A 16,121-nucleotide genomic window follows, 5' to 3' on the forward strand; every position below is an offset into this window, starting at 1 on the left:
GGCGCTCAGGACGTGACTGTTCAGTTCAATTTTATTTGTGTAGCGCTTTTTACAGAGAGCTGTCACAAAGATGCTCTGCAGAGTAGCAAGGCAAGTGTGCCATTGCGTTTTGTCATGTGACTTGCCATGTGCCTGTGCACTCTGCCACTCAACAGCACAACCCTGCCCTCAACCTGCACTGTGATGCCCCGCCTCCCACACCTGGACCCAACTCACCTGTATCACAGCAGCCTGTCAATCAGGAGACATGGACAGAGTGCTCTGGAACAGGAGTTCTACAGTCTGAGCCTCAGTTTGACCCTGACTGATACGCACAGGATGTACTGTGCATTTGTAATATTCTCACTTCCTGCATGATTAAAGCACTCTATCTTTGCACAAAACAGACCTAACCTGTCTCAGATAATGAGACAATTCAGACAGGGACAAAGACAAAGGACAGTCAGTCCATAGACCAACCAGCGGTCTCTCAGGACAGGCTCACAGGCCTTGCTCTTTGCTTCTGTACGGATGAAAGGATGTTGGAGTCACGCAGGGGTCTTACCTGTCTGACAGGTCTCCCCGATCCAGCCGGGACGACAGACGCAGCGTCCGCTCTGCCGGTCACACTGTCCCCCGTTCTCACACTCACACCTCTGCTGGCACCCCGCCCCAAAATGGCCCGGAGCACACTCTGTGGACAGAGATGGGACGGAGTCACATGACCAGGGAAGGAGGCAGGGAGGGAGAAGACCTGTCTTACTATCAAAGCACTAATCACACCAGTGAGAGAGAAGAAGTGAGAAAGAGGAAAGAGAGACGGATGTAAGTAAGCCACAAAATAATTTGGGTAAAAGAAATGAAAGAGAAAAAGAGGTAGACAGAAAGAGAGAGGGAGAGAAATAGGCCCTTTCCTTATTATAATAAAAATTACATGTTATTATATATTACATAGTTCAGAGACACACAGGTAAGTTTCAGAGACACACAGATAAGGTCCAGAAACACACAGGTAAGGTTCAGACACACACAGGTAAGGTGCTTTACACATCTCTGAAACATATCAGCATATCTAAGGCTCCCTCCCAATGGCCATTCAGCCACAGCCAGAAGTGTGCCACACATTACAGAGACACGACTCAGCACTTTTCCCTTGCAGTTCATTACAGAGAAAACAGCCCGTTAAATCATGGAGCATTTTTTGTCCCAAAGGTCATTTTTACAGCAGTACCCCAGGAGGGTTCATAAACAGTGAAGGAGCCTGCTTTTAATTGTGCTGTAAATCTAGAGGTGACAGAAGAAATGAGGCGTGACTGCACGGAAATGTCCAGCCGATGGCTAATCCAAAATGGTCAACCATTGCTATGGCTAATGCAGAGGGAATGTCCTGCCCTGACCCCTCTGCCCTCTTGTTGTGACATCAGCTTATGCCAGGACCATGCACTCCCCTAGTGCACTCAGCTGTGATCTTACACCCTTCAATTCCCACTCCTACAGCAGAAGAGTCAGTGCCCGTTGGTATGTCATTAGGAGGAACTGAAGTAGTCGTAACCCCGAGCAGCAGTACCCTGGCCAATGTCAACTCACAGCACTGCTGTACACTCCTGATGTTGCTCGATATTTGCGTGGTAAATTCCAATATCGCTACATGATAGAGACTGATATACACTTTTATAACCATCAGGAAGAAATAGCCCTATCTTTCTCTATTATGTGGCTGTATTGGACTTTACCACGCAAATATCTCTCACTCGTATAATCAGTTACTGCGAAATTACCCTTCTGCTCTTAATTATTTAATTAACCCCAATCATTTTGTTATAGTCGTCTTACTTAAATTTCACAATAGGTTTATGTATCACAGCTGAAACTGTTTATGTGTTCTACATTTAATTATTTAATTGTGGTCTAATCGACAGTTAGACTAATGTTGGTGTACTCAGCAAATTAAATAATTCAGCCAGGGTAATTGATGGCAGTGCAAACATGCATGCACACCGGGCCTCCTGTACCACAACCATCCACCCCTGCTGTGCTGGTTGGGTCACCTGGGGGTCCAAATGTTGTATATATTTACGGATGGAAATTTAGGAGAATGTGCTCCCCCCCCCCACCCCCACCCACTCATCAGGACAGTTAATCACTTCCAGTAGGTCTCCTGGCCTAAAAACCAGACAATATTTTCTGCTATTTCATTATGGAAACTCAAAATCACACCAAACATGTCTTTCATTCTTCAGGGGAAAAAATGGTGGGAGTATCAAGGATCTACCACAAAGTATTAGTATCACTAAATATTAGTAACCCTACAGATGCTTAACTGTAAAAGAGCAGAGTGATCGCTATTTCCAAAGGCCCGTTCCAGACATTCATTCTTCCTTTATTTTTAACGATGCCCATAAAATGAGGAATGCCTTTCAGAAAAAAACTAATATTAATAGGAACAGTGGTAAAAGTTTTATTTCTCCAGGTGGTGAGTAAGCAGCTTCATTCGCTGGGGTAAAATGTAGTTTCGGGAATACTGCGCTCTGCAGTTTACAGTCCAGCAAAACCTCCTCACAGCCTCTCTCCTGTCTGTCCTGTTACCATGCAGCACTTAGGACAGGTCTATGGAAAATAACCATGTCTTTAGGATGCAGTGAATTGATATTTGATGTAGAATCCCAGAAAAAGTGCTCAGCACAGCTCCTCATTCCTTTGCTATGGCACTTAAATGAACCAGCGTTCAATGTGGCACTGCTAACTGCGTATACTGACATATTGTGCTACCGTTTGGTTCTATACCTGTACTGTATTTTGCCAAGCTAGCGGTAGGAGATCTCCACAGGTCCTTGGTGGTTTTATACATTGCAGTACATTACCAGATCATCACATGAGCCACTGAGTCACGCTGAGTCTGAGGAAGTGTTGGTGGAATGGAAGTCACGTGACCTCTCCTCCCACCCACTCACCGAGCTCACAGGCCACCCCAGTCCACCCTTCGGGACACGCGCAGCGGCCGCTGATCCGGTCACACACCCCACCGTTCTGACACAGGCAGCGCTGGCCACAGCCTGGCCCGTGAGAGCCCGCTGGGCATTCTGGGAGAGAGGGAGGGAGGGAGGGAGGGAGGGAGAGAGAGAGAGAGAGGGGTAAACTCATCATTCTCACACCGGCAGAGAACTCCACTCCATCCACCAAACTCTACTTGCTCTTTCCAGCTTGTTCTGATGGTCAGAGCCCCTCTTTCCTTCAGTGGGGCTGTGGGTAATGTAGTCTTTAAGGGTGGGTATGAAACCTAAGAGCGCCCGCTCTGTAAGACCCTCAGGGTGTGCTTCTTTGTGGTCAGACGTACAGAGGGAGGAATCAGCATGTCTTCCTCAGCAAGCATGAACGGTGCTTGCTGGGAAAGAACATTTACATCCATCTCTTTAAATGCATGCTTCATTAATAGGTTGTTCTTGTGGATCTTGTGGTGGGGATAAGGGAGCACAGAGGAGGATTATGAATAACTTACTCACACAGCCTGATGCTATGCATTTTCACTGACAGACACTCAGTGTGCAGATACAGACATATTTATCACGCACACACTCATCTACATGCATGCACATGCACACATATACACACACGCACGCGCACAAATAACATTCAAGCACACACACGCATACACACAAACACACACAGGCACATACACACACACACACACAGGCGTACACAGGCACACACAAATGTACATAAGCACATACACATCGACTGGTTTAGTCACCTTGCTGGCAGCTGACTCCAGTCCAGCCTGGCAGACACTGGCACTGCCCATTGCTGGGGTCACAGTTGCCATGGTTTTGGCAGTTACAGGTTTGGTTACAGCCCACACCATAGAATCCAGTCTGGCACTCTGTAGTAGGAGGTCAGGAGACAGATGGTTGGGGTAGAGGGTTTTTCATCTCTTTCCAAAACCCATTTTGATATATCAACATCTGAAATATGACGCTGACCATCCTACACATGACAGACACATCAGTATCGTCACCCTGGAGATGACCCTGCCGCTTCCTCAGAGAATGAGACAGAGTGGGCTGCCATTTTAGTGCTACCATTTGGGTTGTTTCATACCAATGCAGAGCTTTTAGCAGCTTTTAGCTTTTTTCACTGATGTATAACATAGAGGGTGTGTGTGTGAGATGGTGATGGTGTGTGTTTGGGGGGGGGGGGGGGGGGGACTCACTGGAGTCACAGAGTGGGCCGATCCAGCCTGCTGTGCACACACACGCCCCTGTCAGGTGGTGACAGCGCCCCCCGTTCAGACAGTTACACTGCTCCTGACACTCCAGCCCATAGAAACCCTCCGGACAAGCTGTAAAAAAAACACGCACACACAGACATAACATGGGGTCATTCTTAAGATGAGCATATGTCGCACGTCACGGCAAGGCAGAGCTGTAACAGGTGATTAAAGACAGGAAAAATTGTAATGCCTGAGAACATACAACTGTGTCTCCCGCTCACGACCAACATTATAATATTAAGTGACAGCCTTTTAGAATATGTGTACATATAAACACACAAAAATTGTGACAAACACTTTTGTGTGTCACATGTAAACAGCGAGCCACTAGTCTGTTGGTCTGTCTGTTTACAGTCAGAAGGTATCTTCACTCTACAGTATCTATTTTTCTGTCGGTCTATCTGTCTCTATCGTGGAGTGGGTTTACTTACGTTTCTCACAGAAGGTTCCGGTCCATCCTGCCAGGCACGTGCAGGCACCGCTCACATGGTCACATGACGCATCGTTGTCACACTGGCACTCGTGTCGGCAGCCAAACCCGAATGAGCCCGTGGGACATTCTGTTCGACACGTGGGACCAAACGCAAACGTTCAGCGGGCCACCCTGAGGACGCTCTTCCCTGTCCAGCAGGGGCACACTGAAACTGGGCTTACACCTCTGAGCACCCAGCAAACTCTCAGGCCTGTGCGGGGGTGGCTAACCTGGGCCTGTGTTGACAATAAGCTAACTGTTCCATTAGTGTTAATGCATGGCAGTCTCATTAGCGTGACTGTCGATTCCCGGTTTATACAACATGCCTAATGGAAACAAACACTGAGCTCAAAAAGGCGTAAGTTAAGTCGACTCTGGTGAAACGCTGGCTGTGGTCCAATGGAAACAGTCATGAATTGCCCAGTTTTCCCTGCTCCTTGTCTATATCAAAAAATATAAACCTCATGTTCAAACGATACATTAAATTGTCCTGAACAGTACCACTTTTGGCTCAATACAATAATGTGATCAAATCTTGTGCCTTTTCTCAACAAAAAAAAACAAAAAAAAAACAAAAAAAAAACACATTTTGTAAACCCAGCATATTTTAGTGGGTGTTCTGTGGTCATATGGAGCATTCCAAGGTACTGTAAATTCACTGAAATATTCCAGTAAAAGCAGATACTGCCCCCGTCCCCGCTGGGAGAGGGGCTGATGGGGGGCGTGGGACACACTCACTCTGGTGGCAGCGTGCTCCGGTGAACCCCGCCTCGCAGCTGCACCGTCCCGTCACGGCGTCGCAGCTCCCGTCGCTGTTCCTGCAGTCGCATTTGTTGGCGCAGTCTGCCCCCCACCTCCCGGCGTCGCAGGCTGCCATGGCAACAATGGAAAGAATTCAGACTTCCAAGATTCTCTTAATTACTGCCTCCTGTTTAGTGCGTTACTTCACTGGCAGTCAAATCTGGCATGGGACACCCAACATCCTGTACATCCCAACCTACCAGTTATATCCAGAATTTAACCTGGTACCTTTTGGCCATCAATATATGGTTCCCATGTAAAAATCTACCAGACCTAGACATACATTCCTCCCTTAGGCCACTGCAACTCTAAGCACTAAAATGGGTTCAACTTTATCCTCCTATCGATTTTCTTTATTTAACCTTTTTGCATAAGGTTTAATGTTTCTCCTTTTTCATAATATAACTTTTAAGCTCTACTCTGTCCTCATAATGCCCTTAACTGGTTTGCTGAAAGTAAGGTTTGTATAGTTTTCAAATGCATGGGTATTTATACCGCTATTTATACCACTGTTCATTAATTAGCCTCTAAAGACAATAGTGATCCAGTGAACGGAAGTTCAGCCGTTACTGAAAGCTCAGGTACTGAAAATTCAGTGAATGAAATTCCAGTTACTGAAAGCTCAGGTACTGAAAGCTCAGTGTGAGGCCTGGCAGGGGGCTTACCTCTCCTGCAGTTGTGCCCTGTCCAGCCGGGGGCACAGGTACAGCGTCCTGTGACCGGGTGGCAGCGCCCGCTGTTTTCACACAGGCAGCGTAGCTGGCACCCGAGGCCAAAGCGTCCGGTCGGGCAGGCTGTAAGCACAGAGACACACACACACACACGCCAAGCACACACACACACACACACACGCACACACACACACACACACACACGCCAAGCACACACACACACACACACACACACACACACGCCAAGCACACACACACACACACACACGCACACACACACACACGCACACACACACACACACACACACACACACACGCCAAGCACACACACACACACACACACACACACACACACACACACACACACGCCAAGCACACACACACACACACACACGCACACACACACACACACACACACACACACACACACACACACACACACACACACGCACACACACACACACACCAAGCACACACATGCACACACACACACGCACAAACACACACACACAGACCTCTTGATTTCCAAAGCAATGCTATACTCACATTTCCCAGCATCTTTTAAATTAATTTGGTCAAAGAGAGAACCGTGCAGCTATTTGATTGGAGGGGTTACTAGAAGCGTGCTGTACACAGTAATAACAGACACACAAACAGACAGACACACAGACAGACGGACAGACGGACAGAGGTTAATCGGGGAAAAGACAGACACTGAGACTATGTGTACCGTTCTGGCAGAGTTTGCCCATGTAGCCAGGCTGGCATTGACAGGTCCCATTGCGTTTGTCACACACGCCTCCATTTTCACAGACGGGGCACGGGTGCTTACAGCCCACCCCCCACTGGCCGTCCACACACTCTGCAGAGAGAGAGAGAGAGAGAGGACCGCATTAGTGACCTACAAATACTACTGAACCTCACCAGGCCATAAACTCACATTCATTTTCTCTTCGAAATCCATGTTATTTATTCTTCTTCAATTAAAGACAATTTGAGATGCAGAAGAGTCAGAGAGTCAATGCACCAGGTACAGAAAGCAGATGTGTGTATAATATTTCTGACCATAGCCAGCGTTTCACCATAGTTAACACGTTTATCAGTTCAGCTTGCTGTCATGGGTGAGTAGGAACAGCTCATGATCGAGGAACAGACTGTCTTGGGGCAATAAACATAGAGTTCATCGACACGGCGATTTTACGCAAACTTACGGTGGAAAACCAAGAATGACAAAACCGAATCCAGAACACTTCGCTTGCATAGTCCTTAAGCCCGGATAGTGGTGATTACTGGATAGAGTTTCACAAGCCTGCCGATTCAAGGGATTAATTGTAGAGGGGCGACTGCCATCTAGCTGATGAGCGCTATCATGTGTGAGGTAAGAAGATATGGGCACTGGCAGCACCGGGAGTACCGCACTGCCAAGAGGAGACCGGGCCAAACAGAAACACAGCCCCTAATCTGTCCTGGATGGGGAATCCTGTGTGAAGATGAGCACCCGCTGGCCTCTCTCGGGACTTTGGGACACTGAAGGATGGTGAACCCCCCCCCCCCCCCCACCCCTGACCCCCATCTTCTGTCTCTGATCTTCTCTCCTCCCTCCCACCTCCGTGAGAGAAAAAATGGCTTGAACCATTCATCTGCAGCAGCTGCAGACACATGCTGCTCATTAACGCTGCGAGCCTATTCGTTAGGGAACCTGACCACCTGTGGGGACTGGCTCGCTGCGCGGTGTTGGCTTCCCGGAGACCGGCGCCGCGCCTGACGAGGCTCAGACAGCGAGTTCCTGCACGAAACCGGCCAGCGACTTACAACGGGCCACATTCCCGCTACTTAGTCCGCCGTGCTAGGCTCTACTGCGTACTCTGACAGGGAGACATGCCAGGGAGCCGACTGGTAGAGTCTTGAACGCAAACGGCCCGTCTCTTCTGCTGACGGCATGGCGCGTTCCCCTTTCCTCTCCTAGTCTAAACACCGGCCCACGCCGGCCTGCAGCGCCCGGCTCCACTATCGGACCATAATGGAAAGTCATTAGGGGTGGATCTGAGAGCGATACACGGAAAAACATGTTTTTGAAGCGGTCAGCGCTGTGAAAGAGCAGGACGTGGCGCTTGGCCCTACATCCTCCAGGTGCTGTTTTCTGGGGAAAGATGAAATTGTAGAGCAGTGCTGTGCTTTTTTGGGATATTTCTCAAGGCAGAAAATGGAGAGAGAGAGAGAGAGAGGGGGAGAGAGAGAGAGAGGTGAAGATGGAGAGATGGAGATTAAAGCTAGGAATGTCTTGTGGCTAAGCAGCAGTGAATACTTCAGCCAAACTTGCTAATTGCTGAACAGATGCGCTAGTTGAGAGACTGACTAATGAAATAATACGGTGACCTTCCCTCCAAATTGGCCCTTCTCCCCTCACCATTTTCACAGCCTTCTCCGGTCTTCCCCGCGGGACAGTGGCACTGGCCGGTCACCCTGTCGCACGGAGCCCCCGAACACCGGCACTGCTGGGCACACCCCGTCCCATAGCTCCCCTCAGGACACTCTGGGACAGGGGAGAGAGAGGGAAGAGAGGGAACAGCCTTCATGACCTACTGAACGGGATGGATTACATCTTAAGTCTCAGGGATTTCGCCCACTGTACAAGTCGATGTGTTCAATGTTATCATAGCTCAGGGAGATTGGAAACAAAAGCACTTCCCACGACATCTTCTAATACACTTTCATACAGACCCCTTGACACATCACAAAACATCTTTTCAAATATCGCTGTTGACGTGAGAACAACGTATTTGTGAAAATTTAAGGGAAAAAAAAGAAATCTCAAAGGGTCAGACCACAAGATCTCTTCAGAAACTCTTAAAGAAGCATCAGCTTTGTAGTCTATTTCCACAGCACCCCAGGGGTCCACCATAACTCTTTATAAAACCATCTGGCAGGACGAAGCCTGTGCATTAGTTAAAGCAGGAAAGCGGGGATTGCCGCCAGACTCCCGCTAAGATCCTGACAGCTATTTTAGCTTAGTGCTGTGGAGGATGCAGAGCTGGGCAGAGGGGAGGGTGGTGACAGGGTAACCCCAGGGGGTAAAATTCGGGGTGATGCCGTTTCTGGCAGGGGCGCTTATTTCAGTGGCCCGGGAGCGGGACGAAGGGTGACCCATGCCAGGCGGAGGGCAAGTGGGGACGAGATCAGAGGGGCGAGAGGGTAGCCCAAACCTCCGTCTCTCGCCTCAGCGCCACAGGCCTTCGGGGGGCTCACTGATTTATGAATTATGAATGAAACAAAGTTGGAAGAAAAAAAAACAAAAAAGTTGCAAAACAAGAGGACATAAAACAGCTCAGCAGCTTTTCCTCCTTTTTTTCATCCCTCTCTCTTTCCTTCACTCCCTCCCTCCCTTCTGCTCCTAATTCGGGGCAGATGCAGCGCTCCTATCAGTAAATGGCTTCCAGGCGGTGAAGCACAGGCTACCAGCTCTCTGTTTCTGTGAAAGTATTCCTGTCATTTCCTCCTCTCCAACCTCCACCCCCCAAAACCCCCAAACCCCAGAACCCCACCCCCCCCCCTCCACAGCATTCCAGATCTGCACCTCTCTGCCTCCTGATTGAATATGCCCAGACTCTCCCAGAGTGCAAGGGGCATTAGAATGGGGTGGTTAGACTGCTGGGGGGGGGGGGGGAAGTGGATGCCCCAAACTGAACAGTAGAGGGGACCTCAAAGGGCACATCTCCTCTCACAGTGAGGGCTTGAGCTCACAAACACTGAAAAGCTGCATCACTGCTATAGACGCACTCTCAACTCCAGGAGGATGTGCGTTTTCCCAGAAACACGGCCCTTGTGCTGGGTCTATGTTTTCCGCCGACTCCTGTCCAGATATTCCCATCGCCACAGGACTGCATAATTTTACAATGATAAAATGCAGGATGACACACTCAAGAGATGATGAGAACACTGCACTGTTTAACACAAAACACAACACACACACAAACACAGAAACACAGAAACACACACACACACACACACACACACTTTAACTCTTATCTTAGACCACAGTTAAACAAACAGCATAAAGAGCACAATTTAAAAAATGTCAGGGACTTCTTATAGACCGTGTAACTACTCAGTGTCAATGTCCATACGTGTCATATTAATAAAACTCATGAAAGCTAAAGACCTGAAATGAGGGGCTCATTTCCGTCCCTAAATGTCAGTGTAATTGTCCGTGTGCAGACGGTGTCTCCTGGAGTAAAAACTGAGGTAGAACATGCATCTGTTCCACAAGAAAACAGATTTAACCTTGGGCTTCCAAAACAGATTTATCCTTGGACCTCAAAAACAGAGTTGCCCTTGGACCGGTAAAGTGCGTGTACGAGTTCAGACGAGGATCAGAGGTGAGGACGGGGGAAACAAACCGGAATGGAGTAACACTGCTGTAAGACAGTGAGCTCAAATGAGAGGAATCCAGCAGTGATGACACTGAGATACTGCAGATAATGGGTGTGGTGTGTGTGTGTGTCCAGGGATGAGATGAATCCCAGACAAGATGGCTGCCTTTGAATCCAGCACGTTAAGCACGCCCCAGCGAGAGGGCGGGGATGGGGGCAGTCTCTTCCCCCTGTCCCGCACTGGTGTCTCCATCACGGCAGCGGCCGTACTCACCTTGGTCACAGTTGTCCCCTCGCAGGCCGGCGGGACACTGCCGATGGCACTCTCCGGTCACGTGATCGCACAGGACCCCCGACGGACACTCGCACCTACTCTGGCACCCGGAGCCGTAGAAGCCCGAGTTGCATTCTGGGTGAGAAAAGCCAACAATGAACGGTCAAACTCCAGAGCACAGGTCTCCCTTCTCTCATGACTGCTCTTCTACGGGCTGCATGATCCTAAACCCACCTGGCCATATAATCAGCTCCTAGTTTATGTGGCTTAAACTCTCCTCACTGAATGTTCTTCAGTGAGGAGAAATGTCTGCTGTGAATTGCTAGATGTGTGATATACAGATGTTCAGGCAGTAAACGCCTTTGATTTCCTGAGAAGACACAGCACCATCTTGAACACAGGCCATTGATCCAGCACTGAGAGCAAAGTCCTCACTGTCAAACGCAGGCAGGGGAGGGGCATATGCTCAAAATAAAAACGAGCGATTTTTCCAAAAACCGCTGCAGCCGAAGGGGCATTTATGCTGTCTCAGCGCAGGGGGCATAAGCTTCGTCATGTGTTGGTGTCTGTCTGTGCATGTGCCAGAACACAGGTCTCCGTGGCGACACTGACCTTCCTTGCACGTCTTTCCCTGGTAGCCCGGTTTGCAGACGCAGTTGCCATGGCGACGGTGACATTCGAGGGTGTTCTTCTGGATGCACTGACACTCCTCTGAGCAGCCAGGCCCAAATGCCCACTTAGGGCATGCTGCAAGGAGATAGGGAAAAATACAGTATATACCAAACACCATGCATGCCTCAATCTGGCAACCATGGCCTCCCTCTAAAAAACATATGAAGGACTAAATATGAATAAATATGAGTTGCATGCTGCTTGTAATGCATTCACATGCATAAATAACATTATGCATCATATTCTTAAACACTACTTATAAATTTATATAAAACACAAGGTAGAATATCAGAGTCACACAAACGTGACAGTACTGACAGAGCCAGCGAAGAGCGGTGAGGGAGAAACACACAAAGAATCAGCCTGAGACCGGAGGGCACAGACAGGCTACCGGAGACGGGCGTGACTCACGCAGGTGGCAGAACCGCCCGTACAGTCCCGGGTCACACAGGCATGCCCCGTAGGTGCGGTGGCAGCGCCCGTTGTTGGCGCAGTTGCACTTCTTGTTGCAGTGCTTCCCGTACAACCCCTTCGGACAGCCTGGGAAGCAGAGAAGAGCCTGGTCTTATGTCATGGAGAAGAACTAATATCATTATTATTATTTTTATTTTTTTATTTTTTTTCATATAGTGCTTTTTATTTTATAGAGAAATTCAGACATGTTTTACAATAGTAAGTTGGTGAATTAAATATTATACAAGAAACATGTGGCATATAAATGCTATGTAGGACAAAATGCAGTGAAAACAAAATCCCAAAAAAACACCAGTTGCAAAAACAGAAGGAAATGATGTAAGACACTAAGATCGTGAGGGAAGGCATTGCTCAAATGCATACACACACACGCACATGCAGGGACGCACACACACGGACACACACGCGTGTACATGCGCACACACACGCCTGTGACTCACCGTCCTGGCACATGTCCCCGCTGACGCCGGGGGGGCACCGGCAGTACCCGCTCACAGGGTCACAGGAGGCCCCGTTCTTGCACTTACAGGTGAAGGCGCAGTCCTGGCCGAAGGAGCCGGCGGGACAGGCTGGTCCAGGGCGAGAGGGGAAAGAGGGTCACTCACAAAGGCCTTCTGCACCAAATATCAGCACAAAACAAGCTTCTGAAGGATTGGGGCTATCAAAGTTAGCATGCTATCTCATGCAATTAACTTTCAATGATTAACTAATTTTAAATGATTAACGTTAATGTCTAATGACAATGCATTTAAAGCAATGAATCACATTTTCTTATTTTATCTGTGGTGGTCCCGATAAGTGGGGACATCCCATTTACCATCCTATGGCCAGATTTCCCATCTACCATCCTATCTTGTACCACCGTAATAACTGTAATTAAAATTAATTGTATGAGTTTGGATGGAATGAAAGCTTGGGAAGACATCCAAGTAGCTAATGCTAAACAAACAGCTGAAAGTCAAAAACTCGACTTAGGAGTACAGCAAGACGGACTACTGCTTCATTGATTAATTAATTCACTGATGTGATTAGCAGGTATTCAGATCCAGGCTGCTGAATACAGCATGAAAATGATCTGTTTAAAAAGCAATATGCTAACTCATTAGCCTCTCCCCTGCCTGAACATTTACATTACCATTGAAGACATCTCATTACCCATTTCCAAAATTGAGGAAAAACAAAGTCAATATAATGAATTAAATAAAATGAATGCAAAATAAATATGTTTGCGGTCATTATTTTTAAAAAAAAGTTTTTCCTGAAAAAATATGCAAATATTCTACATCTTTTTGTGATCATAGGAACCTATGCTACTAGAGGAAATTTTGGGTTTATACAAAATCAAAAACAAACCCATGTCCTAACCTTTCTTCAAGCTGCTGAACACAACCGTGAACTCGCCTCAACCCTCAGACTTACCGTTTTCCTAACCCTAACCCTAGCTGAACCCTAATTTCAGCCCCAACACCTAACTGAAGCCATAGGCATCATTGAAAAAATCTGATTACTCATTTAAAAATGATGAAAAACAAAGTCAATATAATGAATTCAATAACATGAATGCAAAATAATATGTTTGCGGTCATTAAAAAAACGTTTTTCTCTGAAAAAAATATGCATATACTATACATCATTTTATGGTAATAAGTAACCATGCTATTAAAGAAAATTTTTGGCTCATCCAAAATCAAAAACAAACCCATGTCCTAACCTTCCGTCAAGTTGCTGAACACAACGGTAAACTCGCCTCAACCCTCAGACTTACCGTTTTCCTAACCCTAACCCTAGCTGAACCCTAATTTCAGCCCCAAAACCTAAGTGAAGCCATAGGGAATCATTGAATAAATCTGATTACTCATTCAAAATTGATGAAATGCAAAGTCAATATAATGAATTCAATGACATGAATGCAAAATAATGTTTCCAGTCAATGAAAAAACATTTTTTTCTTTGAAAACAATACGCATATATTATACATCATTTTACGGTCATAAGTACCCATGCTACTAAAGAAAATTTTTGGCTCATCCAAAATAAAAAACAAACCCATGTCCTAACCTTTCTTCAAGTTGCTGAACACAACCGTGAACTCGCCTCAACCCTCAGACTTACCGTTTTCCAAACCCTAACCCTAGCTGAACCCTAATTTCAGCCCCAACACCTAATTGAAGCCAGAGGCATCATTGAAAAAATCTGATTACACATTTAAAATTGATGAAAAACAAAATCAATATAATGAATTCAATAACATGAATGCAAAATAATATGTTTTCGGTCATTAAAAAAACGTTTTTCTCTGAAAAACATACGCATATATTATACATCGTTTTATGGTCATAAGTACCCATGCTACTAAAGAAAATTTTTGGCTCATCCAAAATCAAAAACAAACCCTTGTCCTAACCTTTCTTCAAGCTGCTGAACACAACCGTGAAATCGCCTCAACCCTCAGACTTATCGTTATCCTAACCCTAACCCTAGCTGAACCCTAATTTGAGCCCCAAAACATAACTGAAGCCATAGGCATCATTGGAAAAAATCTGATTACTCATTTAAAAATGATGAAAAACAAAGTCAATATAATGAATTCAATAACATGAACCCTAACCATAGCTTAAACCTAATTTGTGCTCTAAAAACTTACTGAAGCCCTTTTCTGTGTAACAGATCCAGGTTATTCAATTGAATATTTTTAGGTTGCACATAAAATCACCTTCTATTCATGTTTATCAACGTGATGCCTGCGATGAATTCCTTAAAAGCATAAACCTAAGCAAGGTCTGCAAAGACATGCAAAAATGAGGAATGAAAAGGAAAGCATCTGCCCCGCAAGTTCTCAACTAGGTTGTGGCAACATAATTGTTATTTAAATATTAAATACACGTATTGAACACACATAAAATGGCGTAATTGTTTGCTTTCAAGCATGTGAAAGTAGGTGAATGTAGAAGCTATGCATGTGTAGTTGTAGTGTAGCCGTACAGAACGCTGTGAGCAGTGTCTGGAGTTCTGTACAGGCAACATGGGCGATTTCTCTACTCAGTAATTACTGATTCAATTAACATCAAAGATCAAAGTCTAACTTTATATACAATATCTAGTATGTCTCTGAAGAGCAATTAAGGGACCCACGGTCTCTTGCTATCGGTTGCATGGCATTGAAACGTGGGTAACGCTACACTGCTGTTCTGGTTGACTGACTTTGTCGCTGCCGCAGTCACACTCTGAACCTGCAGACCTCTGCTCAGTTCCCAGAATGCTAGTGGTGGACGAGGTGAGCCGTGCGGCGTTTCTGGCGACTCACTCTGGTTGCACACGGCCCCCGTCCAGCCTTCGGGACAGTCGCAGCCGTCCCTCCCCTGGTTACACGCCCCGCCGTTGGCGCAGTCGTCGCAGGTCAGGCTGCAGTCGTGGCCGAAGGTGTCGTTCAGACACACTGCGTTCCCGGCAGACAGACAGACGGACGGACGGACACACAGGCAGGCAGTGAGCAACACTCAGAACATCAGATTCGTGTGTGTTCCTTCAGCGGGGCTTTCGAAACTCCACAGCACTCTGGTCCTGTACTACGGCTGAGACTACATCAATTTCCTCGTGTCCGTCAGAAAGCCCTTACAGTGGAATGCCTATCTCTCGTTTCGGGCATTCAGAACATGCGTAAATCTGTCTCCGAACGGCCACTGACTCATGCTTGGTACAACAGGTCCTACTGAGCCATGCACCTTTCAGGGAATTACAGCAATTTGATCCCTAATCTCTGCACTTTCCGTTTGCCGTTTTGCATTGTAAGTTCGTCTAGACAAGAGCACCTGCTAAATAGCATGAAAGTAATTTAATGCGTGTCTGTACCAAATTTCTCTTGGAGGGTGCTCTCGGCCCGAAGCTCTCCCAGGCCCTCGTCGTAGTCGTCGTAGCGCTCCAGCGGTTGGGCGTAGTCCTGGAGCAACGTGATTGGTGGCCGAGCTCGCTCCACGGCCAGGCGACTGGCCAGAGCTTCCACCGTGCTGCGCAGTCCTGAGAAGAGAGAGGGGGAGTGAGCGCACAAAACTACAGTTATAAGAGGATCATTTTTAGGAAAAGACAGATAAAGACAAATGATTGGACGCATTGAAAACAGACATAAAGCATTACAGGCTACTTG

General features: G+C 47.0%; 1 protein-coding gene across 2 annotated transcripts in view; it reads right to left on the reverse strand.

Annotated features, from left to right (window-relative positions):
• The window catches only part of megf6a (multiple EGF-like-domains 6a), a 112,424-nt gene that overhangs the window by 9,074 nt on the left and 87,229 nt on the right, over positions 1-16,121 (reverse strand). For both annotated transcript variants that reach the window (XM_035383529.1, XM_035383530.1), the window contains 15 exons: positions 15,830-15,994; positions 15,285-15,416; positions 12,421-12,549; positions 11,918-12,046; positions 11,447-11,581; positions 10,835-10,969; positions 8,598-8,723; positions 6,921-7,052; positions 6,185-6,313; positions 5,457-5,588; positions 4,678-4,806; positions 4,187-4,315; positions 3,728-3,856; positions 2,931-3,059; positions 545-673 (listed from right to left, as the gene is read on the reverse strand). In XM_035383529.1, the coding sequence (XP_035239420.1) occupies positions 545-673; positions 2,931-3,059; positions 3,728-3,856; positions 4,187-4,315; positions 4,678-4,806; positions 5,457-5,588; positions 6,185-6,313; positions 6,921-7,052; positions 8,598-8,723; positions 10,835-10,969; positions 11,447-11,581; positions 11,918-12,046; positions 12,421-12,549; positions 15,285-15,416; positions 15,830-15,994 (1,989 nt within the window). The remainder of the gene's footprint in view (positions 1-544; positions 674-2,930; positions 3,060-3,727; positions 3,857-4,186; positions 4,316-4,677; positions 4,807-5,456; positions 5,589-6,184; positions 6,314-6,920; positions 7,053-8,597; positions 8,724-10,834; positions 10,970-11,446; positions 11,582-11,917; positions 12,047-12,420; positions 12,550-15,284; positions 15,417-15,829; positions 15,995-16,121) is intronic.

The sequence above is a fragment of the Anguilla anguilla genome, chromosome 11 (genome assembly GCF_013347855.1).
Source record: "Anguilla anguilla isolate fAngAng1 chromosome 11, fAngAng1.pri, whole genome shotgun sequence".
Taxonomy (NCBI): Eukaryota; Metazoa; Chordata; class Actinopteri; order Anguilliformes; family Anguillidae; genus Anguilla; species Anguilla anguilla.